We start from the raw sequence: 24260 nt of genomic DNA on the forward strand, positions 1-24260 counted from the left end.
TAATTCTGATCAAAATTTCTTGTGTCAAATGTTAAGCATTTCTGACTGTATTATAGAAACAGTTTGTCCATACTGAACACGGTCTCTGTGAAACTGCTGGGAAGGAAAACAATCCTGATTAATTATTAATCCTAATTAGGCTATTCTGATCCAGTGAAAAAGCGCAGACACCTGAGAAGGACTGTATCTCCTGCCACCCGCTTGCATTTTTCATTACCTTTTGGCATTAATACAATCCACCCATAATTTCTCCCTCACTACCCCACACATCACATTCCTCCTCTTTTCTTGACGCTAATGATGTTACTGTGCCTCCTGACAGAGAGTCTGTCTCCCAGTCCTGTAATTAGCCCTACAGAAACCCGATAAGCTCGGCCTCGTCACGGCCTTTGTATCAGCCTCTTCTACCTCCTCTGCTGCCATTCAGATGCCTTTGAGATGCCCATGATAAAATTACAGTGAATACTTGGTACTCTGGCGCCCAGAAGCCACAGGCTTTATAGTGTCCATAAATTTACCCACTTGATGAAATTAACACACCGTTGAACCCTGCGTTATTGGATTTGTTTGTGTGTTGTCTGGGTTCTCAGGGGAGGTGGGAAAAGAAAAATGGAGGTGGAAATATCGAGCTGAAAGAAAACAGAAACAATGCAATAGTGCAACTTCAAAACTTCCATGGGGTTTGTAGTCTTTTATACGTTGATCTAAATACTTATGTACAGTGGCTTGCAAAAGTATTCGGCCCCCTTGAACTTTCCCACATTCTGTCACATTACAGCCACAAACATGAATCAATTTTATTGGAATTCCACGTGAAAGACCAATACAAAGTGGTGTACACGTGAGAAGTGGAACGAAAATCATACATGATTCCAAACATTTTTTACAAATAAATAACTGCAAAGTGGGGTGTGCGTAATTATTCAGCCCCCTGAGTCAATACTTTGTAGAACCACCTTTTGCTGCGATTACAGCTGACAGTCTTTTAGGGTATGTCTCTACCAGCTTTGCACATCTACAGACTGAAATCCTTGCCCATTCTTCTTTGCAAAACAGCTCCAGCTCAGTCAGATTAGATGGACCCCACTTTGCAGTTATTTATTTGTAAAAAATGTTTGGAATCATGTATGATTTTCGTCCCACTTCTCACGTGTACACCACTTTGTATTGGTCTTTCATGTGGAGTTCCAATAAAATTGATTCATGTTTGTGGCTGTAATGTGACAAAATGTGGGAAAGTTCAAGGGGGGCGAATACTTTTGCAAGCCACTGTATATGCTGAAAAAAGCACTCGGAGATTCTGGTCCGTCCACTGACATCCTAAAGGTGCTCAATTGTCATGTTCAAGAAACCAGTCTGAAGTGATTTGAGCTTTGTGTCATGGTGTATTAGCCTGTTGGAGGATGGGTTCACTGTGGTCATAAAGGGATGGATGTGGTCAGCAATACTCAGGTAGGCTGTGGCATTTAAATGATGCTCAGTTAGTACAAGTCAAAGTTTATTTCTATAGAACAAATGCTGTACAAGTTTGCAACATATACACAATACACAGTCACTAAATCAACAAAAAAATACAGTAAAAAAGACCATATTTGCATAATAATCAACAAACACAAGGCTCAAAAACAAGCAAGAATAAGCAGGTTTTATGATGTTTGAGAGACTGGGCAGCTCTCATGGAAAAAGAGTAAGTTGTTCCAAAGATTAGGAGCCACCACTGAAAAGCTTCAATCACCTCTGCTTTTAAGCTCGAAACAGCTGCTTAGTAGACCTCAGTGCTCTGATAGGACTGTAGGGTTACAAACATTCTGTCAATGATGGGGGCCCAAACCATTGGCACTCTTAAATACAAGTAATCAAGTTTTAAACTCAATCCTGAAATGTCTTTATGCATGCTCAATCATCCAGGTAAGGAAATCCCAAAAAGTTGAGTCTGTTCATCTGGACGTAGCTTCTTTTCTACAAGCTTCTAAATTCTACAAATTATAGCCTCCATTTCCTGTTGTTAGCTGGCAGGAGGACACCCGGCGTGGTCTTCTGCTGCTGGGCATCTGCTTCAAGGTGCGATGTGCATTCAGAGACACTCTTCTGCATACATAACAAGGGGTTATTTAGGTTACAGGATATTCCAACCATGCTACGTTCAGAGTTATTTAATTGATCTGCATGTATCAGGCTACAACCAACAACCAACGAGCTTAGCAAGAAGAATTCATAGGTCAGGACAGCTAGCTTTGCCCTTCCAATATGCTAAACCTCAAACTTCTATTTATTGACATGTTTCAGTTTAAACTTTTTTGTAAAAACTGAGCCAATTAAACACAAAATAGCACATATATAACACATCCCTGTAAGCCTTAGTGCCACTACCAGGTTGATTTTCTTGCCTTTGGAAAAACTTTAAAGAACCTAAAGAATCAAGAACCACCACCACCCCCGCTTGAGGACCATTTTGAAACACCTCTGCATAGTTTAGTTACATAGTTAAGATTATCCTGTGTTAGCTACAATTTGGTCACCAGAGAATAAAAATGTTTAGAATCACCACTCAAATATGATTAAAAACTTTTGCCTCAAAATAAAGTTTTCTTATTTTGCGTGAGGTTTTCTCCTACTTCAGGTTTCTTGGAGTGTTTGCTTTCTATCTTAAAATGTGTCTGGCTTCACTTGCTCCTCACAGCCTTTTGGTTAAGCTAAGTGTATCTTTAGCTTTATATTCAGCTGACATATAGACACGGAGCCGTGTCGATCTGCTCTCTGAAAGAGAAGAAGCACATGTTCCAAACTGTTGAAGTTCCTTGAAGTCCTCATTAGCTTTTACCTACTGTTGTCAGGCAATCTGTTTCTCCCTGCGCTCTGCCAAATCATTTCCCAACTTCACTTCTTATCTGGTTTCATTTGTGCTATTGAGCTGACGGTGTGTCAAATTCAGCTCGGCCTCATCCTCGCTACTAAAAGAACACCAGAGACAAAGAAGCAGTCATTACTGTAGAATGAAATGAATCTACTGTTTCAGTTTCTAAGCCAGGTAATTGCTTTATTTTTTGCTCATTTATAAGAAGCTGACAGACTTTGGTTTACGCAGCTGAGAGAATAGAAGCCTTCGCTACTGATCAGCAGCTGAGTCAGGTATGAAGATGGAAGCTGGTGGAGAACAATGGGGGGATGGGGTGGCGGCAGGGGGTAGGGTAAACAGGAAAATGATGCAGTGATGTACAGAGGGGGAAAAAGCAAGTGTGTGGTGGGAGTGTTTCTAGACAGAGCGAAGAAGAAGAAGCTGTGAAGGTCTGAAATTCAACAGAGGGAAGAAAAGAGCGCCTGGAGTCTAGCAACTATTAATAATGTATCAGGGGGGTGTCTGCCACACATGCTCCTCATTTGGAGACACAAACTACACCTCATCAACCAAAACACCAGGGAGGCAGCAGAGTCTTTGAGCAGCTGCAGCACAGCAGCCCGGTTGGTCTCTTTGTATTCCCCGACTCTCGCACAAAAAAACACAGAATCAGCAGAACATAATCACTACTATTATTAAAAATGGTAACTGTGAAGCAGGAAGATGATTGTTTGATTGTAACATGTGTATCTTGCTATTTTATTTGTACTTGTGTGTATTGTTTAATGCCAGTTCGCTCGTGTGTAGCTGTGAATTTTATAACCTGCTTGTAAAAACATGATGTATTGTTACAGGTTTAACTCCCTGACACTGAATAACAATAGAGGCACCTCCATCAAATACAACAATAAAAGCTGCTTTCATGATAATTTATGAGTAGTAGTAACAACAGCAATTAATCTGTACCACAAGTGCAAGATTAAAGTTTTGAACTATCTCGTAGTATTGCTTTTACTTGAGTGAAGTCTTGTTTAAAGGCACCAAACATTCTGATATTGTAGTTGGTCATGTGTGTATTATAGGTACGTTATAGTGTTGTGCACCCTCACTTTTTATATCTCGCTTCGGATGAGGAGCATTAGTTCTCCAGGCTATCTGAAGGTTTTAGACATTCGCTGCTTTTTCACTCCATTTTCAGTGTTTTTTTATTTTGTTTGTGACACTGATCTATGACTAAAGGAACCCAACTAAAGGGATGAGCCAGTGTTGTGTACATAACCAATGTTGGGGAGTAACGGAATACATGTACCGGCGTTATGTATTTAAAATACGAAATATGAGTAACTGTATTCATTACAGTTACCATTTAAAAAGGTGATATTCAGAATACAGTTACTTTGTTGAAATAAATGGATTACACAACAGTCTTTTCCTGTTTCATATGTTAGACTATGCCCTCTCTATTTTTGGTAATTATTAGAAAAAGGAAAGTAGAAAAGTACGAGTTGTCACCGACCAGAAACGGGAGCTGGAAGCATGTAAATATAATAATAACCACTGCAGCCAAAACGAGTGCCTGACGAGCCCAGTTGTAAACAAGGTATTAAGACTCGACTGTACACTGTGTTCTTGTTTTCCTCTGAAACAATAAGTTGGAGCAGCCTTTCAACGCCTCTCTCTGTCTCTCGCTAGCAAAATTGACCCAGACAGGAAAGTAACAAAAACTATAGTTTTCGGCTACGAGCCCGACATGAACCCGACGTATTAGCCAGAGGTCCCTTTACTACGGTTCGGAGCCGCGGACCTGTTTTATAGAAGCGCGGAATAGTTTTCTATATGAGATCGCTTCAAAAAGTGCAGCCTTACCTAATGTCCACCCTACTGTTACTCATTTATATTAAGATTTAAAAATCTAGTTGGTATTGGTATGGCGAGTAACCTTCAGTAATAGTCAAAGGAGTTTGCAAAGAAAAGCGTCTGGAATTCTTTAAGTTGCTTGAAGACGTTTCACCTCTCATCCGAGAAGCTTCTTCAGTTCTAAGGTCAAATGGCCGAGAGTCCCAGATTTAAACCCTTGGGCGTATCCCCCCAAGGAGGGACAAAGGACCCCCTGGTGATCCTCTAATCATCAAGCTTCTCGGATGAGAGGTGAAACGTCTTCAAGCAACTTAAAGAAGTCCAGACGCTTTTCTTTGCAAACTCCTTTGACTACGATGACCTGGATGACTGAGAACCTTCACAGACATACTTCAGTAATAGTAATAAATCACACAGCAATAGTACATTCATGTAGTTGTAAAAAGCATGACAATATATTAAGTAATCCAAAGTATTCAGAATACGTTACTGTCATTAAGTAACGTTACAAAATACGTTACAAAATACGTTTTGGGGCATGTATTCTGTAATTTGTAGCAGAATACATTTTCAAAGTAACCTTCCAACACTGTACATAACAGAAACAATTTTAATTATCAACATGGTTTGCAGTGTGTCCTTAAAAAAATGAGAAAACGGGACAAGTTGAGAATAAATGAAGAAGAGATAGGCCTAAAAAACCGTCTGTAGTAGTATCTGAAAGTCATCAGATAATAAACCTGGCAAAGACCTGACACCCGACCTGAGAAATGCATCTGACTCTTCAGTTAACCCATCTGCTGTTCACTGAAGCCTCATCAGAAATGACCTCAGTGGAAGGGTGGCTTTAAGATGCTGAAAATTAAATACACTTATTTTTTCATTATTTTTTTCTTCCATCAAAATGAGAAGACTGATTTTAATATTTGTGCAGTCATCCGCAGTAAGCAGAAACCGACTTCTCTTAAGTATGGCAATGTTTGCCTCAGCAACAATGACTCAATGAATGCTTAATGCGAGGAGAGCTCCACGGTGGTTGTGCTGATGTTACACGAACATTCAGGGCTTGCCACAGAGGTTCAGCTCGACTTGCATGGGAGAGGGGAGAGGGAAAAGGGAGGGGGGCTCTAGCCTGAACCGAACTTGTTACTTTTTCTCATTAACAGTCAAAAGGAGCCAGCGGCACACGAAGACCTTTCTCTCCCTACAGTGATCTGCTTTAATTCCCTGTGACATAAGGTTAAAACAAAAAAAAGGTAGCTGTGCACTGACTGATAAATTAATTAATCCAAGAGGAAAACAAAGGTAAGAATGCAAAATAAAAATGCAGAAACCTTCTGACAGGAGAAAAGATAGAAATGAAAACATTTGGCTCTTCAAACTATCATCATAACCAGCTGCAGAACCTGCTGAGGTCGGCCCGAGCAGGTTCTCTTGGAAAACACTGACACCGTGTGGTAAGATGGGAAATTACAAGTGCAAATTTAACAAAGAGTCTTATTTTGATTTTGGGTGTCCGTGAAGTAAAATGCGCTTCCCTGCTACCATCCACTCATATCAGTGATTATTCACATTTGAATTATTTCCCTATAGATGATCCTTAAAGCGGTGCTTGACTGATGATGGTGGAGACAGCTGCTTCACACATCAGAGTCATCTATAACAGTCTTCAGCCGGCGTAAAGGTCACAGCATTCGAGTCACGTTTTCGGTAAACCTTTCAGTGACCCTGTATGGGATCACCATCATGCCTTTGTTATGTCTCTGTGCTCATTAGCTCAAGTTTATCCTTTTAATTTGTCATCACCTTCATGTTTCACTTCAGTTGATATCACAGCTCTTTTACTGCACGTCAGCTGGTCAGTGTGAGGGGAACTTATGAATGATGGTGTTTGATGTATATTAGAATTAGACAGATCATTGATGAGATGCAGGATTGTTTGGCTATTTTTATTTCATTTTTGTAGCAGTAAAGTGCATTTTTATAAATTTAAAAATAAATTTGCAGTTTATGTTTTTATATTTTCTCTCATTTCTCCAGCTGTTTCTTTTTGCCATCAAAGCTTCTCCAAGGCACTTTAGATGGACCACAACTATTTACAGTTATGACTTTGAATAGGTTTTTCAGTTGTGCTGCATAAACCAAGCTTGGGCTTCAGGGCATGAACCGATGGCTGGACGTTATCCTTCATGATGTTTTGGTAGAAGAATTCATGGTTCCATTTACCAAAGCGAGTCTTCTAAGTCCCGAGGCAGCAAAACAGCGCAGACTAGCACCACCATGTTTGACTGTTGCTATGATGTTCTTTTTCTGAAATGCTGTTAGTTTTACGCAGATGTGGGACTCAAACCTTCCAGAGAGTTCAGCGTCTGCCTCATCAGCCCACAGAATATTTTCTGTGGGGGATCATCAGGATGTTTTATGGTAAATGTGAGACGAGCCTTTGTGTTCATTTTGGCCAGAAGTGATTTTCTTCTTGAATATCATCATGCCATGGGTGACATTTTTGTCTATTTTCTGTTTTATTGTTGATTCATGAATGCGGAACTTACCTGAGGCATGTGAGGCCTGCAGTTCTTCAGATATTGTTCTGGGTTCTTTGCCAGCCTCCTGGATGAGTCATCCCTGCACTGATTTTGGTAGGCCAGCCTCTCCTGGGCAGGTTCACCACTGTTTCATGTTTTCTCCATTTGTAATTGATGGCTCTCCCCGTGGTTCACTGAAGTCCCAAAGCCTTAGACTTTTTACCCTTTTCCACACTGTAGATGTCACTGACTTTGTTTCTTAGTCTTTTCTTTATAACGTGGCATGATGTGTTGCTTTTTGAGATGTTAGTCGTATTTCAGACAGGTTCTGTTTAAGTGATTTGTCTGTCATTTCCATTTTATATTCACTCAGGTTGTCTTTGTCTAATATAATAATTTAAAAAAAGAAGAAAAATAAGGGGAGGGGGCTTTTTCATGGCACTGTACATAGTAGGTAGTAATAAAGAGGAGATAAAGAAACTAAACACTGAACACCCAGACAGCTATCAGATGACAGATTTACAACTGAAGATGTTTTATACAACAGAGATCCCACCAACCCACCTGTCTGTACAGGAGCAATATTCAGCATTATAATGTTTCAGTCAGCTCTGTGTTACCAAAATAATTAAGGCAGGTATCAGCTGCTAATGCTACTAATGCTGTCATTAATTATACATGCCTTCTTTGTTAAAGATCTAAGATTAAGAAACACAAATTTTAAAGTGCAGGGAGTGATAGTGGCACTAGTGGAGAGAGACAAAGTGTATTTAATGTGTATAAGAGCAGCTGGTCTTTGCTTACTGGCTTGTTGTTGTTGTTGCCTGTTGTTAATTACTCCTGTAATATGAGAAGGTGGTTTGAGATTTGCAGGCTGTCATAGGGTGAAGGCCTTGCAGTGGTAAGAAACACTAATTAAACAGTGGGCAGACGGTATATGAGGTGACAGGTTTGGTGCAGACTCTGTCAGCTGATAAACAGCAGGAAGTGGTAGAGACACTGTGATAAACTTTATCTTTTTACAGCGTGCAAATGTTTTCAGACACACCATAAGAAATCACCCCTTTAAATTACAGTAAAGTACTCCCAGCTGTATTTGTTATTTTAAAGTTTATGTACTATAACAGGCTCCCACTGTAAAAATTACAGTACAAACTCCCTTTCAACTACATCCCACGGGCGCTCTATTAGACTGAAATCTGGTGAGATATGGAGACATGATGTTAATATTAATAAAAGTATTATCTGCTGAGCTGTTGAACTCATTATCATGTTCAAAAAATCAGTTTGATATTACATGACGACATGAAGACTCCAGCGACACTTAAAGTATGAAAGAACAACTTTATTAGTTGACCAACGCGTTTCGGCTTGTGGCCTTGGTCACTCCGAAGATATCAAACAGTTTGTGTTCAAATAAAAAAAACAGGAAGCAGAAAAAAATCCAAGTGGATCAATCACACATTCACAAATAAACAAGCTGACCAGTTAGCATTTAACGAGGTGGTACTGGCTGATTGGTTAATTGGTTAAACCATTGGTTAAAAATTCCCCACATCCTTCTTTTTGTTTTTCTTTTTTTTCTTTGTCATTTTTTTCTTTTCTTTTTTTCCCCCACGTCCTTCTTCTTGGCATGACACTCCGCCATCACAAGATGGGCACACTGTGACCACACAAGGATAGACATGGTGAGCAACAATACGTAAATAGGAGATGGAGTTAAAATAATGCTCAGTTGGTACTATGGAGTCCAAAGTTTGGCACGAAAATATCCGACAAACCATTGCAGCAGCACCAGTTCTGACACAAACAGCTAAACATTTCAGACCAGCAGTGTTTTCCAAATCTTTTATTGTCCAGCTTTGTTGAGCCTGTGTAAACGGTAGTCTCAGTTTCTTGTTCTTACAGGAGTGGCACTCAGTGTGGTCTTCTGCTGCTGCAGCCCATCTGCTTCAAGGCTACACTTTTTGTCTATTCAGAGATGCTCTTCTGCATACCTTTGTTTTACCAAGTGATGGTTTTGGTTACTGCTGCCTTCATCAACCAGGCACTTTCACCCAGAGAACTGCTGCTCACTGGATATTTTCACTTTTTCGGATGAGTCCCTGTTAGAGATGTGGGAAATCTGCCGATGAAGCATATCAACAGTTTCCAAAATACTCAGACCAGCACGTCTGCCACCAACAACCGTGCCTTGTTTAAAATCATTTATATCACCGTTCTTCCTCATTTCGATGCACACTCTGAACTTCAGCAGGTCCTCTTGACTATGTCTACCTGTGTAAATACACTGAGTTGCCGCCATGTGATTGGCTACTTAAATATTTGTGTTAACAAGCAGTGGAACGAGTATAGCTAAGAACGTGGCAACGTAGTTTCCTTCTGTGATCTCATGAAGAAGTTATTTCATGATGTTTCAGTACTTTAAATGTTTAAAAACACCTGTCCCAGCACTAAACAGATGTTCATTTAGCATGAATTCAGTATATTGTTGGTCTTGAATTACAGTATGATGGTGGCGGTTTCAGCTTTTGTTGTGATTCGCCTCACTGGCTTGTTGCTAGTTAAATGTCAACCTTATTCTTGTTCACACAAACACTGAAAAAAGCCACATCACACCTTCACATCAGTTAAAGTATAATCATAGCAACACAAATGAAGTCTTTGTGCTCTCCAGGGCAGAGCGTACACAGCTACAATTTCATGCACCTATTTGTTCACTTCTTCACAGTAACTATGTGCTAAATAAGCTAATCAGATACAGTTCATTTAATTGATTTGTGACTCACCAAAGAAGAAAACGTACTGTAAAACTGTACAGTACCAGTACTTTGTAGTTCCTGTAAGTACAAAAGCCAAAACAACACTGTAGAGGATTTTGTTTGTTTGTGCAGATTCAACCACAACATCGCCACAAGAAATTTTCCATTAGCCTGTACTGTTCAGGATTAAGGTAGCGCGTGAAATGTGTTGTCCTGTGTACTAACCACACCCGTCAGTAAAGCTGGATGGGTGTGAGCAGAAACTTCTGGAAATTTGTTTTCTCAGTGTTTTTTTTCCTCCCTTGTATTGAATAACTCAAGTCAAATTTATGAGTATAATTATATTAAAACAAAAAAATTACACGTAATTATAAAATTCAGACATCATGTTTTGTCCGTTTCTCTCTTTACTCCGCAGGGACACCATGAATTCACTCTCACTGGGGTGTGCTTTGGGGTGTCCTACAAATAACCTTGTTTTTCTCTCCTCTACCAAAGTCATAACCCTCTGCACTTGACTTTGTTTATACTGTTGGCCCTAAAACTCTTAAATACTTACATATTAACTCACACTTTAACTGTAACTGACCTCGAGCCAAGCCAAACTCCCGGTGAGACGAGCAGCTCCTGTTGGTGGATTTTCTTTGTTTTAAACCCGAGGTGTTGCTCTGGCAGCTCTGCTCCTCAGAGGGAACGCGGAATGAAATCCCAAGGTGCTCCACAGCATGCACGCGTTAGTTCATGGCACTGAGCTGTTGTGATTGCGGCTCACAACCCAACACGGCAAGGTGGATCACTGGTGGTGTAATAGTGATGGTTTGGAGACCAGTACAGGATCGAGTGGTTTAAGGGACTTTGTGTATATTTAAAACAAACCGGGTCCAGAATAGTTTGAAGGAATGTGAAAACAGAAGCTTGATAACAAGGATTAGAGGATAAAAACAGATGGATGATTAACTTGCTGTCTATTCTTAAGCCAGCATGACGTTTTTATAACAGCTTAATGATTATTGTAGTTTTACTCAGATCAAAAACTCTTGTGCGCTTTAAAAATAATTTCACCAAAATGAAAATAGAAAAAGAAAAAAGAACCAAATTGATTTTCTCTCTCGTGTGCAACACAAAGGATCTAACAAGCCACATAAAAAGGCTTCTCCTACTTTCCCCTTCCTAATTCTGCAGGAGCAGTGAGACATGTTTGCTTTCATTGCTTCAGAGTTTGAACAAGATAACAGGCCCGGGGAGGTCCGACTGGGCTCGGCCGTCTCTGCGGGCGTGACGGCTGATGTCGGTTTGGGGGTGGGGAGGTGGGGGGTAGATGGTGACATGTCAGTTTAATAGGGAGGCGAGCAGCAAAGTGGCGTGAAAGGAACTCTGTTGACTTTTCTGCCAGGCTGATTTACACCCTACATTCATGATGTCACCCTTATCTGGCCTGCCTGAAACTCTGAACTAATGTCTAAAAATATTGTCCTCCGTTGCAGACCATTAATGTTAATCACAGCTGGGGTTTTGTCATTGAAGGGAGTCTTTTACCGAAACCTGCCTTACTGGGCAGACTGTCTTTGCCACAGGAGTGTTACGCAATTACAAAATAACAATAGCTTTGTTTCATAATGCCAATGTCGCTGTGACATGAGTGATTTTGGTCCAGTCTTGTCAAACTTTTTTTTTGTGGCCAAGCAGCAGGTGTGTGTATGTGTCTGTTTGTGTGAGCATACACCTGTGTGTACATACCCTCTGCCTCCGGAGAGACAGCAGGAGTAGGAGTGGCACAGGTACACTGGATATTCTCGTTGGGTTTGAAGAGGGAGGACACGATAGGGGAGGAACCTTGAGAACGGCATGACAACGCAAACCTTATAAAAGACGGAGGCACACCCGGCTTATAGCTTCAGTTAAGCTCTCCTCTCAGACAGCAGCACCTTGCCGTAGTCATGCTCAGCCTCATCAAATTGCCACGAGTCTTCACCATCAATCAAGTGCCCAAAGTAAGTTTACCTTCACTCAGTCTTTACAATTTTTCGCTTTTCAGACTGGATAAGTGCTAGAAATTTGAAAAAAGAAAAATCAATCAACAAGCTGTTCATTTCAAAGACAAAATTAAGTCAAAACTGCAAAATGTTGAAAAAGAAACAAACTGCTTTTATGTTTGAGAAGGGCGATCTCCAGCCTTGGTTTGGTGTCATTCTTAAAGGATCACTGTGAGATTTGTGCACTGAACAGGAACTTAATCTTCTAGAAATTTTCTAGTCATGCATTCTTTGTTAAACTCTCAGAAGAGGTGAAAACAAAATTGGCCCTCTCACATTTGGACAGAGCACTAACTGCAAGTGTTTCTTCATTGAGGTTTTCCATGAGGACAGCATTATTTCTGGGTACCGGCACCCCCGGAGCTCAGCCACCGACTGCATCCTGAGCCTCTTCCAGATGACCAATGAGACGCTCAATATCTGGACCCACTTCCTGCCCACCTGGTACAGCTGACAATTTTTTTCTCTTGTTTTTCTTTCACTGCAAAGTTGTTTTGCCCCCCTGCTGTGCGCTTGGAAAGATTGACAACATGCGACACACCTGACAGCATTTAAATTCAGCTGGCAGGTGGCCTGGTTTGTACACGAGGTGACAGCTGAGCGATCAAGTAGTCTTGATCATAGTAAAGTCTTTCTACTATTTTCTCTGTGTACTAAATAAAAATATTTATACAGAAGCAAAGGAGAGCAGAAAAGCGGCGCTCCCGGCTGTGGTGATCCGTCTGTGAATAAGGGGGCAGCAGAAAAGCAGCTTTTTAAAGCAGAGAAGAGTGTTCGTGATTTTGCACTCCCTGCTGGCCAGCCTGGTCAGATTCATGAAAGAAGGAATCTTGCACATCTTGTAAAGCTCGTAGGACTCTGAGTTTTTTAGAATTTTCTTTGAAAAAAGGACGACCGTACTGATAGAGGTGACTGACTACTGCTGCGGTGTCAGTCTGCTTGGAATTTACGGTATGTGCATGGTATGCAGGGTGGCTGTAGCTCAGGAGGTAGAGCAGGTCACCTATTAATCGGAAGGTTGGTGGTTCGGTCCTTGGCTCCTGCAGTCTGCATGTCAAGTATCCTTAGGCAAGATACTAACCCCAAGTTGCTCTCCGATGCATTCATCGGAGTGTGAATGTAGTTAGAAAAAGCACTAAGTACAGATAAAGTGCTTGTGTGACTGGGTGAATGTGATATGTTGTATAGAGCGCTTTGAGTACTCCGGGAGAGTAGAAAAGCGCTATATAAGAATCAGTCCATTTACCATTTACGTCTTGATGGAGTTCAACAGATGGCAGAGGATCAGTGGCACGTTATAGTACTAATACTAAAAGTTTAAAAGTAGCTTGGACAGTTTTCACAGAATGGAGATCAAATGACTCACGGGATCTGCAGCTTCAGCAGCATCTGTTTGCACCGACTTACATAACACGAGGATTGAACATACACAGAGGCTTGTTTTGACTTTAGCAACGATGCGGGTCCCCCATCACCGTGCCTCCCTGTCACTGTCATTTTACGTATGACGATGCTCAATCTTAATATGAGCCTGTTTGTGTTTACACAATTCATTATCAGCACTGTCCTGTTGACGAAAATTTGTGACTATTTGGAACGAAGGAGGATTACAAAGCTTTCCAGACAACAAACAAAAAAGTTTTCGAATTTGTAAAGTCGATCAGTAACTCATTAAATTTAGTTAGCTCATCATCATTCATCCTGGCATTTACAGAAAACCTTTCATTTTTACATTTTCATTTTTACATGTCCTTTTTTATATTCAAGACTCAAGTGTACATGTGGTTTCAGCATGAACTACACTGATTAGGCAGTGCGTTACGTGAGGGAATTACTAAAATATGAAAACTGCGATAAGGAATCCAGTCTGACGACTGCGCGCAGTAATTAATCCTGTCCAGTTTAAAGCCTGTCAGTTAGCACAACGATAAACCCAACGTAACAGTTTGTATGACTAACAAACAGAATCAAAGGTGGAGACAGAAAAATACCGAGGACTCTTTTCTAAAGTAGTTTTGGCTCCTTAGCCTCCTCCTAAACTTGCGATTCCTCTCTGTCTGTTTGAAAAACATGACGATAGAATCCCTCCATGACCTGCGGCAGCTCTGTAGCTAACGCCTTGATGCTGTTCTTGTTGTGTAAGGATTCAAAGTTACTTCAGAGGCTTCTTTTCCCAGTAGTCGCTCTGCACTTCCTTCCTTCCTTTGATTGCATGGGTGGTGTGGGTGGTTGTGAGTGTCTTTGTGTTCGGAATAAGCAAAGGACACATGGGTGTTGGTGTCCAGGGGCTCTATGTAAACCTAGGTAGTAATGAGCAGATCTGTACTGAAGACTTTTACATAAATTGCCACAATTAGTTAACTGCTCAGTGATGGGAAAAGCACGAGTAATGTTGATTTGTTAATGAGGCGCTCTGAGAAGTCGAGGCAGTGACTGCAATACACAAGGCAATACAGTATCCTCATGATAGGATAAAAGTATTTGGAAAGTCAAGTCAGCTGCAGAGGTAACTGCCAAATACATCATTTTCTGAGTAATAATGTACTTTTTCTACTCTGACAGGTGCTACATACACCTTTCTGCTATTATATGTGGTTTTTCTGGCCTCCTTAATGTTGCTGTGTCGCTTCAAAGCAGGGAGCCAGTTGGACATTCGGGCTACAGTTAATACTTCTGGACACTTAAACACTTGTTAGCTTTCTTGCCTTGAGGAAAAGTTGGACTCTCAGCTCAGTATACAGATTGAAGGAAGGGAAAACAGCTGGGATGTCAACTGTTAGTCCTTGATACTTTGCTTTGTGGTTTTTTTAATCCTTCGGCAAACAGAAATGTGAAAAATGACATGATGTGGTTGTACAGAAAGCCGTGTGAAACATGGGAGCCAACGTGTGTTTACTGTGCTCACAGCTGATGTATAGAGCATATTATTTCATATTTATATGTGACCACAAATGGTATGACAAACAGTGAATTCAGCACTGAGCAGCTTACTAACAAAACAGAGTTAAGATCGAAGCTGGGTTTAGTCGTCGATGTGAATCTTTCAGCTTTGACTGCCAGATTCTTTTTTAACCTTATAATTATCAGTTAGTTACAGTGCTCTCTAGTTAATAATTAACCTTTTCCATGGCTGACGAATGAAAGGAAAACCCCACCTAAAGTGTCACCTAAACGGACTCAGAGCACTGTTTGCCACGGCTGGAAAATCTGCCATATTTGTTCAGCGGCATTGATTTGGTGACTATAAAAGCCATAGCATTCGATTTATATCATACCCATCAAACTATTCATTAACCCTTCCCGTATGAAAGCATGTGCATCGTGTTTCTCTGTTTCTTCTTCCTGCAGTCTGTCTGTGCACACAGCCCTTTTTGTTCTGAGTACACCATCAAATAATCACGCTCCAAAACTAAATGAATTAAAACTACTAAATACACTCCTTATAACTAGACGCATCTGTTACACGCATGCGCTACATCCATTACTATTTTATCAACCCGGTCTTTCTCCCGGCAGGTACTTCCTATGGAAACTAGTAACGGTGGTGCTGATGCAGAAAGCGTGGCAGGACTCCTTCACCTGGCCCATGGTAATCTTCCTGTTCACCTGCTGCATTTATCCACTGGCGTCGAGCTGCGCTCACACCTTCAGCACCATGTCAGTGCGGGCACGCCACATCTGCTTCTTTTTTGACTATGGCTCTATCAGTTTCTACAGTCTGGGTAAGTGAAAAACAAAAGCTGTTTGAGGAAGATACACGATGGGTGAATTTGTACTTCTACTCGAAAGGGGCAGGGACGTCCACTGCATAGTAGTGGGTGCACATTAGAACGTGACACAGCCATTGTTGTAATACCATTGTGTGCACTTGTGTGCATAATCTAAACATGTTCAGTGAAACCAATGTGGATTCCCTTTTCTAAAGTTCTGATTCAGGCGCAGTCTAAACTTGTGGTAGTTTTCTAGGTCAGATTTTATTGGAATTGGCAACTTGCTGCCGTATTCCGTCTCCCTCGTGTATATAAAACAAACTATCCTAGCTGAGTGGACAGATATCTTTTTCTAATTAGAAATATGGAGTGCTGGAAGACTAGATTTTCATGCTAATGGTGTGCTCGGCTGCAGGCTCAGCAATCGTCTATTCAGCTTACGTTTTCCCCGACAAGTGGGCGAACAGCTCCTTCCATCAGTCCTACATCACCATCGCTGTGTTCAACACCATCATCTGCACCATCCTAGCATGCTACTCCAGGTAAACTGAGAAAATGACTTTTACATCCCTACTGCTGATGCTCTTTCTATCCTAGATTTATGCTTTTATTATGCAAGAACAGGTCTCTGTACTATGCAATTTAACATGCAAGCCTTCTTAACAGCAGACGGCTTCACTTTGTGCTTTTAACAAAATTTTCCAACTGAAAAAAACATTACGTCCCCAGCTCAAAATCAATTTTTAACTGATTCAAGCCAATCTAAAATCTAAAAGCTCATCTTACGCAAGATGAATAAAATATAAGTGCCTCACTGTGTATGAAAATAAAAAAATAAATTAAAAAACGGGATCGATCATCTCTATTGCATAAGAGTGCAGATACAATAAAACTAACAACAGTAAAGCTTTTTCTTGCAGATGCATGGTGCAGAACTGAGCAAGGACATGCTGTAGGTCATTTTTAGCCTGTGTGACTGTGTGTTTGATCTAAAAGTTTTTGCCCATTTAAAGCTCCAGCTGTGGGTGAAACTTTGAAATGGAAAGCCTTAGAGGAGTCCTCTGAGATCTGGCAGCACCTTCAAGGAGAACTAAAAAAAATTCAGTTAAGATCTAACATTTGCATCTTCTCATAATAACACACTAAATGCTTTTTCCTTTTCCCATGCTATATGTAACACTGCGTAGGCCAACATGCATGTTATTGTGTCGTCATTAGCACAGTAACACTTTCTAGGAAGCATACAGTTACGCAGTCAGTGTTTCAACTCCAGCTGAACTAATAAGAAGGGAAATATGTTTATAGCAGTTGGGTGAACCTGGTCCAAGACAACATTGTAATGTGACAGCTAACAAATATTTGTCGTCTTTGTATCTCGAGGTTGTACTTGAGTACATGAGTCACGTAAATCTTGTCAAACAGCCTGAGCACCGTGTCTGGTACAGCACAATGGTGGGCGTGGCTTACATCAAAATCTAGATCATTCTCAACGACTGCAAATCAGAACTCTTGGAAAATGTAAAGTTTCCTGGAGTTTTGATCATAAGATCCACTTTTCCACCTCGTGCATTTACAGCAATAATTATATTTATTACCTGCTTTATGTACTGGAAAATGTTGGCTTGGTCTAGCTAATGATTGTTCTTTCACTTATCTCTCCCCCACCGCTAAGGCTTGGCTTACCATTTCTACAATATAATCACGACATCATAAAGAGGTAAACAAAACGTATTTGCTAACAATCTGCTCCTCTGTCTCGTTCATCTTCCTCTGAACTGTATTTTTCATTACATTCTCATTATTTAAATGCAACGTGCCTACGTAAAACATGTGAGTCATCTATTTAAAGTATTGACAAGTCTTCAGACACACCACAGAAGGTGAATGGAATTTCGAAGGTGCAATTGAGCAACTTGCTTCTTAACACAACTGATGTTATGTAACTGTAACTATACGGATCAGCCCTGAACGGTGACTGACTCCAAGTACAGTTTCAGTTGGAGCAGGTTGGAGGAGCTGACACACAGGGCAGCTAAACGTGTTCTGTAACAGCCTGACTCACTGACTTCATTCTGGAAAAAAACAAAGTCAATCCTGGCTTCACGCAACAATAGGAAGGAGCGGGCACTGCATTAACGTGCTGCTCAGAAAACATTTCATGGTCCATATCCTTCGTAAATTTAAATATATTTGCGTGTATTTATATTTTGAGTTCTTTAAAGAAAGATTTGTTTTATTATCTAGACATTTCTGACTCATTCAGGTTGTTTTCAGCTGTAATTCCATTTAAATTTCTGTTGAGTTTAAAAAAATGTAGCAGGTTAATAATCAGTTCTTACATAATGTTTTCATTATCGATGATGATTCTGTTTCTGTAGAGCTTCCTCCACTGAAAATGCCTTTCTTTCTTTTTTTCCCTCCAGATTCCCTGAGTACAAGAGTCCAAAGTTAAGCAAATTTCTTAGAGTCGTAGCCTTTGCCTACCCTTACCTGTTTGACAACATTCCTCTGTTCTACCGGGTAAGGCACTTTAAACATCCACTTGCCTCACAAGACACACCTGAAACAGTATAGAGCAAAATATGCGGTTAGTTCTAGAGAGGTAACCATACAGTAGGTAACAGACTGAAAGCATGTGTATGTTTGTAATTTTCTGTGTGAGTATCATCTTCAAACTTCTTTGCTACACCAAAAAATACAGCATTTTTTAAGTGTTTTTGACCCTGGTGCTCAATGTTCCACTTCCACTTGCATACCTTAGCCATCAACGCTACCTCAGATTTAACTTTAAAGCTGTTTCTGCTTTAAATAAACAAAAGTAACAATTATTTCCCTTACAGAAGTTATGCAGAAGTTAATTTTATCATCACACTGTCTTTGAAAGTTTAGCCAGCAAACACTGACGCGAAACAACAGAAAAACGTTGGCAAATAGCATCAGTAGATGGCTACACAGAAGCTATATAGTACGGGCTAATATGCCAATACGTATTCAATATATTGCTGCATCCCTGGTATAATAATCTAAAATTATGTATGTTACATGGTAAAATCCACAGCTACTACAGAAAAGGGCATAATAACAACTATTATTAATTACTTACTCTCATTATTACTGCACACTGGACAAAAAGATACAGAGGTTACACATGGTTTGGACCTTGTATTGAAATCAAATAAAAGAAACATTAAAAAGATAAAAATCACTAACCCCTGAAGAAAATATTTTATTATATCATAAAACAATAAACTCCTTTTATTGAAGGCGGAAACCTTTTATAAAATGACGTAACCCCTTCGGTGTATATCAAGAGGAGCCGAGTATTTTCCTTTGAAAGACTTACAAAGCAGAAGCCAATTGCTCATGTTTGGAACCCACCTGAATACTTTACAACCAATTAGCTCCCTGTTTAGACACATGCGTTTGACATTTAAGATAAAAAAAATGTGAACAATACTCTTGCTTTTTTTCTCAATCTGTGTTTATGACAAGAAAGCAGCTCCACTGGCAGATGCAGAGAGTTTGACCCTCATTAAGAAATTTTGGGGTGTTAAAGTAAAAAACAGTCATCGGCTATTTAACCACTGAAGTTGAAAGCGATTGTGCTGTGTCGTGTTCGCAGGTGCTCCTGTGTGAAGGGGAGGGCTGTACAGATAACGCTACCAACATCCTCCACTACTACCACATCACCCTGGCTTTTCTCACTGCTTTTCTGTTTGCCACCCATTTACCCGAGCGCCTGGCACCCGGAAGCTTCGACTTCATAGGTAAAACAGATCTGACGAGCACTCTTTATAATTATTAGCATGTTTAGCTTTTTCGGCCTGTTTACTGATAGAGCGTTATCACCGGTTCCTCTTAGCTGCACGTAGTGTTTCACAAAAAAAACAAAGAAACCACTGTACATGAGCTGCTCAGCACTAAAAGGAAGACAGACAAATGAGACATTTAAAAGCTACTGAAAGCAGAGATCTAGCCATGAAAGAACTTTAACTACTGTCTCTTTGTTGGCAAAGATTACGTTAAAAATGCTCTGTGCATCGCTGTATTTCTTTTCCTTCAGCATGATTTTTTTTTAGCTTTTTTGATTGTTCAATGTGCTATTTATTATAAGTCATTTGTTTTGGCTATTTTTTTGCAATAACTCTGTGACTTTCAAGTCTTTATGGTTTTTGTATTTCAAATAAAGTGAATTTTAATGCTAATTTCTGATCCTAAGGTGAGGTTAATAAGCATTCACCAACACTAAGGGGTAATTAATCAGTGACAAAAAGAAACAGAAAAACACCCACCAATTAGAAACCAAACCAGCATTGAACAAATGTTTGACTAGTTTGACTTAATCATTTTCCAGCACTGCACTTTATTAAGTGGATATTAAAAAGTATTCTCTCTGCTGTGCTACAACAATAATGCATAATCACCTCTGTTTTTTCACATATCCTGCGTTAATGTTGTGTTTCCAATGTGAATCATTTGCTCAGTGCTGAACGTTTGCAGTCTACCTCTTTCCTCTAACAAACGCATATCAACTGCTCCCTCTGCAGGTCACAGCCATCAGCTTTTCCATGTGTGCGCCATCCTCGGCACTCACTTCCAAATGCAGGCCATGGAGCAGGACATGAAGATACGGCGTTCCTGGCTCATGGAAAACTCAATACCCATCACATTTGCCAACTCAGTGGGTCCGGCGCTGCTTTGTGTGGTGTTGAATTTGGTTATCATCCTCCTCTACAGTCTACCTCTCCTCTTGGGCCCAGTCTGCAAAGACATGAAGTACAGTAGAGGACCAAAGAAAGACAAACTCTGCCCCCACAGCTGAACCTCCAGCTTCATTGGTCATGGTTTAAGGGGCTTTAACTCGTCCAAAACATACACTTTATATGGTCCCAAGACTAAAGAAATTGCATTATGGGTAATATAAATGTAAAGAGTGCACCAGATGAGGAACTGATATGATGTTTAAATGAATCACGGTTGCATTTGGCCTTTAATTATCAATGAGATGCCTGCTGTTGTGCGGATAGGCTGAAAATATAGGTGCAAGGTGCACAAACATAGCATGAAAGTTAACGTGTTTGTTAAGTTTCATAATATGTAACGACTTTTAAATGTTTCTGAGGAAACCTGTTTCTACATGAAGCTACAAATGTAGCAGGTTAGCTACATTACGAGGCAGCGCATTGTGTATTTATCTTTTCGCTTCTCCGATTTCCACACTTGTGGTGTATGAAGAGACTGCAGGGAACAAAAACTATGTAAAATACTGTTTTTTCCCTTTCAATTCCAGGTTTTGATGCTGAACTGACTGTGGTTACTGAGCACAGAGCTAATGTCCTCTGAGTCATTTATTTCCCTCAGAATGTCTGATGTTTCTGGTGTTACATTTTTCCTTGATTACAAAACTGAAAGTATTTAAGAACAAAGTTATTTATTATGAGTTTTTCAAATAAACTGTAAACTACGTCTGTCTGGGTCCCTTTTATTTTAATTAGGAGCATCCTGTTGCATAATGCTGGCACATTAGTGTTTATCTTTCAAGTATTTACATCCTATAACAGGGTGACCAGATCCCAACAAAGTAAATGTGGGACAAACAGTTTGTTTGTCTGAGAGAAATATATGAGTATGAGTGTGAGACACGTGAGGCCTGGAGTGTCCAACCTAAAAGAATAAACAGATGTGAGCTATGCAGGTCAAATGTGAGGGACAAATATAGTATTCAAATACATAGTATTCATACGGGCAGAGTCACGTGAGCAAAAACAGGACAGGAACCTGCTACAAAAAGAATGGCCGGCTAATACTGATTGCAACTTGTGGTGACTAAATGGTTACCCAGAGGTTCTGGATGTTTTACAGTCACAACCACTTTTGATCCCAAGGTAATTGCACAGGTTGTCTGGTAAGAGGCAACTTTTCTGCAAACACTCGTAGCCTGAGTTGGACTACTGGCTGGAATCACTCTCAGAGAGATTTTCAAAGGGCCAACCACTGCTGTCTAATTTCTAAATGCAGACATGCCAACATGTCGCCAAGACTGCTGGCAATCATGGAAAATGACTCCCACCTCCTCCATAACACACTGGACAATCTGAAGCACAGTTTCAGCAACAGATTCCTTCAACCTTGCTGTCTGAGGGAACAACGCAGGAGTTCGTTCCTTCCTGCTGCTATCACACTCTTTAGTTCATCCACTTGGGTCAGACCCACACATACTGAACCAGACTAAACATTGCTCACTGCACTCTGTCAATTTGTACTCAATGTATACTTGCACACCTGTACACTAATATCTTTAATATCACAGAAATATTAGTTAATAGTGTCCTTTTATAGTCATGTATGTAGTTATTTTTATATTTATATCTCTATAAAGAGAAAATTCATTTTATGTGATTTGTTGTGTGCATGCTGCTGTGACAATTCACAGTAGCATTCTTTTCTGGGATTAATAAAGTTTCTCTGATTCTGATCAGTCTGCACAACTCGAGGGGACTCGACTCAACTGCCTGTCTGTTGGTTGTTTTCTGGTTATATACCCATAGAACAGGACGGTTACTGAGCACAAATGTGAGAGCTAAACGTTTGGGTACAAACGTGTCTTTGTACCCAATAACAGATGATTTCCAAGGACCCATTCAAACACAGACTTATAGTAGACTGACTCCCTCTTATGGCAACATTTGTAGGTTTCAGTGACCATCATCAGTGATCATGGAGTGTATCGTGGTGATTCCCAGCTGTACTATTTGGTCACTCCATATCATGATCCTCTCCTGTGTGAAACTGAAAACAATGATAACTTACGAAAAACACTGGAAACTGACTTTCACTGACTTCACACACTTATATGTACTTTTCCAGTCTTGTTGCATTTCACATGTGGTAGCTTCCATGATATTCATATTTATTTTGGTCAGAAAATGACATGTTATCCTGCAAATGACCCATGATGACAGCCTTTCTGCTTTCTTCACGGCCGTTAAAGGCCAGGGCCCGTATCCCTAAAGATTCTGAGAATCCTCTCAGAGAGCTCCTAACTTAACCTAAAAATTCCTTGCCAGGAGTTTTAGCTTAGAAGTGATTCCAGAACATTTTCAGTGAACTATGAGCAAGGAATGGATGGAAAATCCTATCTTAGTGAGGAGGTGTGGTTGACCCCGTTGCTAGGTATGAGTCATCATTGGTTGATCCTACAAGTTTGATGGAAATGAGCTTTTGGTGAGAATGAGCAAAGGATGTACCCTCAAATCAATAAACATAATTATACACTCTAATCTTATGCTGACTGTAATTGTAAATAATATTTCACATTCAAGAAAATATCTGGAAAATGAATAGTAAGCTGTAGGGGTTATAGCCTAACATTAGAATCTAAAATATGTGAAAACTTAAAGTCATTACACCCTGTTCAAATAATGATTCGTGTCTTATTTGCTCATATTAATATCCTAGCTGGCATATTTTGTACTTTCACTCCCATATGGACCCCATTGAAAACAAGATGGCCTATCTCAAGGGGCTGTCCTTAATGAAGTAGAAATCACAACGTTACAAGTCCAGTGTGGTCTTAACGAGGGTAACACGGCTCAGCTTTTATCAATGTCTGTCATTGCTGGCTGGTCTATTTATAAAGGCTTGTTAACAAATATCCTACAAACACAGAAAATGGAGAAAAAAAGGACTCGCAAGCCGAACTGGACTGAGGAGCAAGGTTTGTTGCTGGCCCAGTTGGTGAACGAACATAAAGGTATGTTACGAGGAAAATTTGGCCCAACTGTCACTAGCCAAAGCAAGAGGCGCGCCTGGGACACAAAATCCCAAACAATCAATGCCTCTTTTCCACTGGTGGCGCGGACAGGCGACGATTGTGAGAAAAGGTGGTATGTGCTGCAGTCCAAGGCAAAAGATGAGATTGCAGCACACAAGCGGGAATCCTCACTCACAGGTGAGCAAAATATTATAGCCTACCACATAATCTGGCAACTTGCTCCTGCTGGCAAAGTTAATTTACATGCCTAAGTACTGTGTTCATTGACTGTTTCTTTCTAGGGGGTGGACCACCCGCAAAGCTGCTGTCCCAGGTGGCCGACACTGTCTTTCAAGTCCTGGGACACTCTGAGGTCAGTGTCACCGGGCTGCCAACAGGCATTGACACATCAATGATGCAGGCCCTTGAAGTGCAGCAAAGGTAGGACACAGGGTTATTCATATCTACAGTGTATATTCATTGCAGAAGCCATTTCATGTGTTATCCATGCTCATTGTATCAAATTAATTTAATCAAAACAATAATTAAACTAGGCCTATGTATTTCTGTAGCATGGAGCCATCACAAGAACCGGGCCCATCAAGTTTGCCGATGAGATTGCCTTCAGGAGGAGTACTACCGCCTTAAAATTGAACACCTAAAAAATAAACCATTTACAGATTGTGTTCTGTGTCTTGCATTTAACAATTGCAGGTGATGTGCAGTAAAACTGTGGTAGTTCTTAATACCATCACAAGTTCTCAAAAGACATGGGGCTACAGCT

At 40.4% G+C, this 24260-nt stretch overlaps 1 protein-coding gene across 1 annotated transcript; it reads left to right on the plus strand.

Moving 5' to 3' along the window:
* The first annotated feature begins 11688 nt into the window (after positions 1-11688).
* paqr5b (progestin and adipoQ receptor family member Vb) lies at positions 11689-21191 on the plus strand. Its single transcript, XM_003456743.5, has 8 exons — positions 11689-11971; positions 12330-12457; positions 15530-15735; positions 16139-16265; positions 17396-17440; positions 18147-18243; positions 19346-19490; positions 20271-21191. The coding sequence occupies exons 1-8, from the start codon at positions 11918-11920 to the stop codon at positions 20543-20545; spliced, it is 1077 nt and encodes a 358-aa protein (XP_003456791.1). The 5' UTR covers positions 11689-11917; the 3' UTR covers positions 20546-21191.
* The last annotated feature ends 3069 nt before the right edge of the window (positions 21192-24260 follow it).

Source organism: Oreochromis niloticus, linkage group LG1 (assembly GCF_001858045.2).
Source record: "Oreochromis niloticus isolate F11D_XX linkage group LG1, O_niloticus_UMD_NMBU, whole genome shotgun sequence".
NCBI lineage: Eukaryota > Metazoa > Chordata > Actinopteri > Cichliformes > Cichlidae > Oreochromis > Oreochromis niloticus.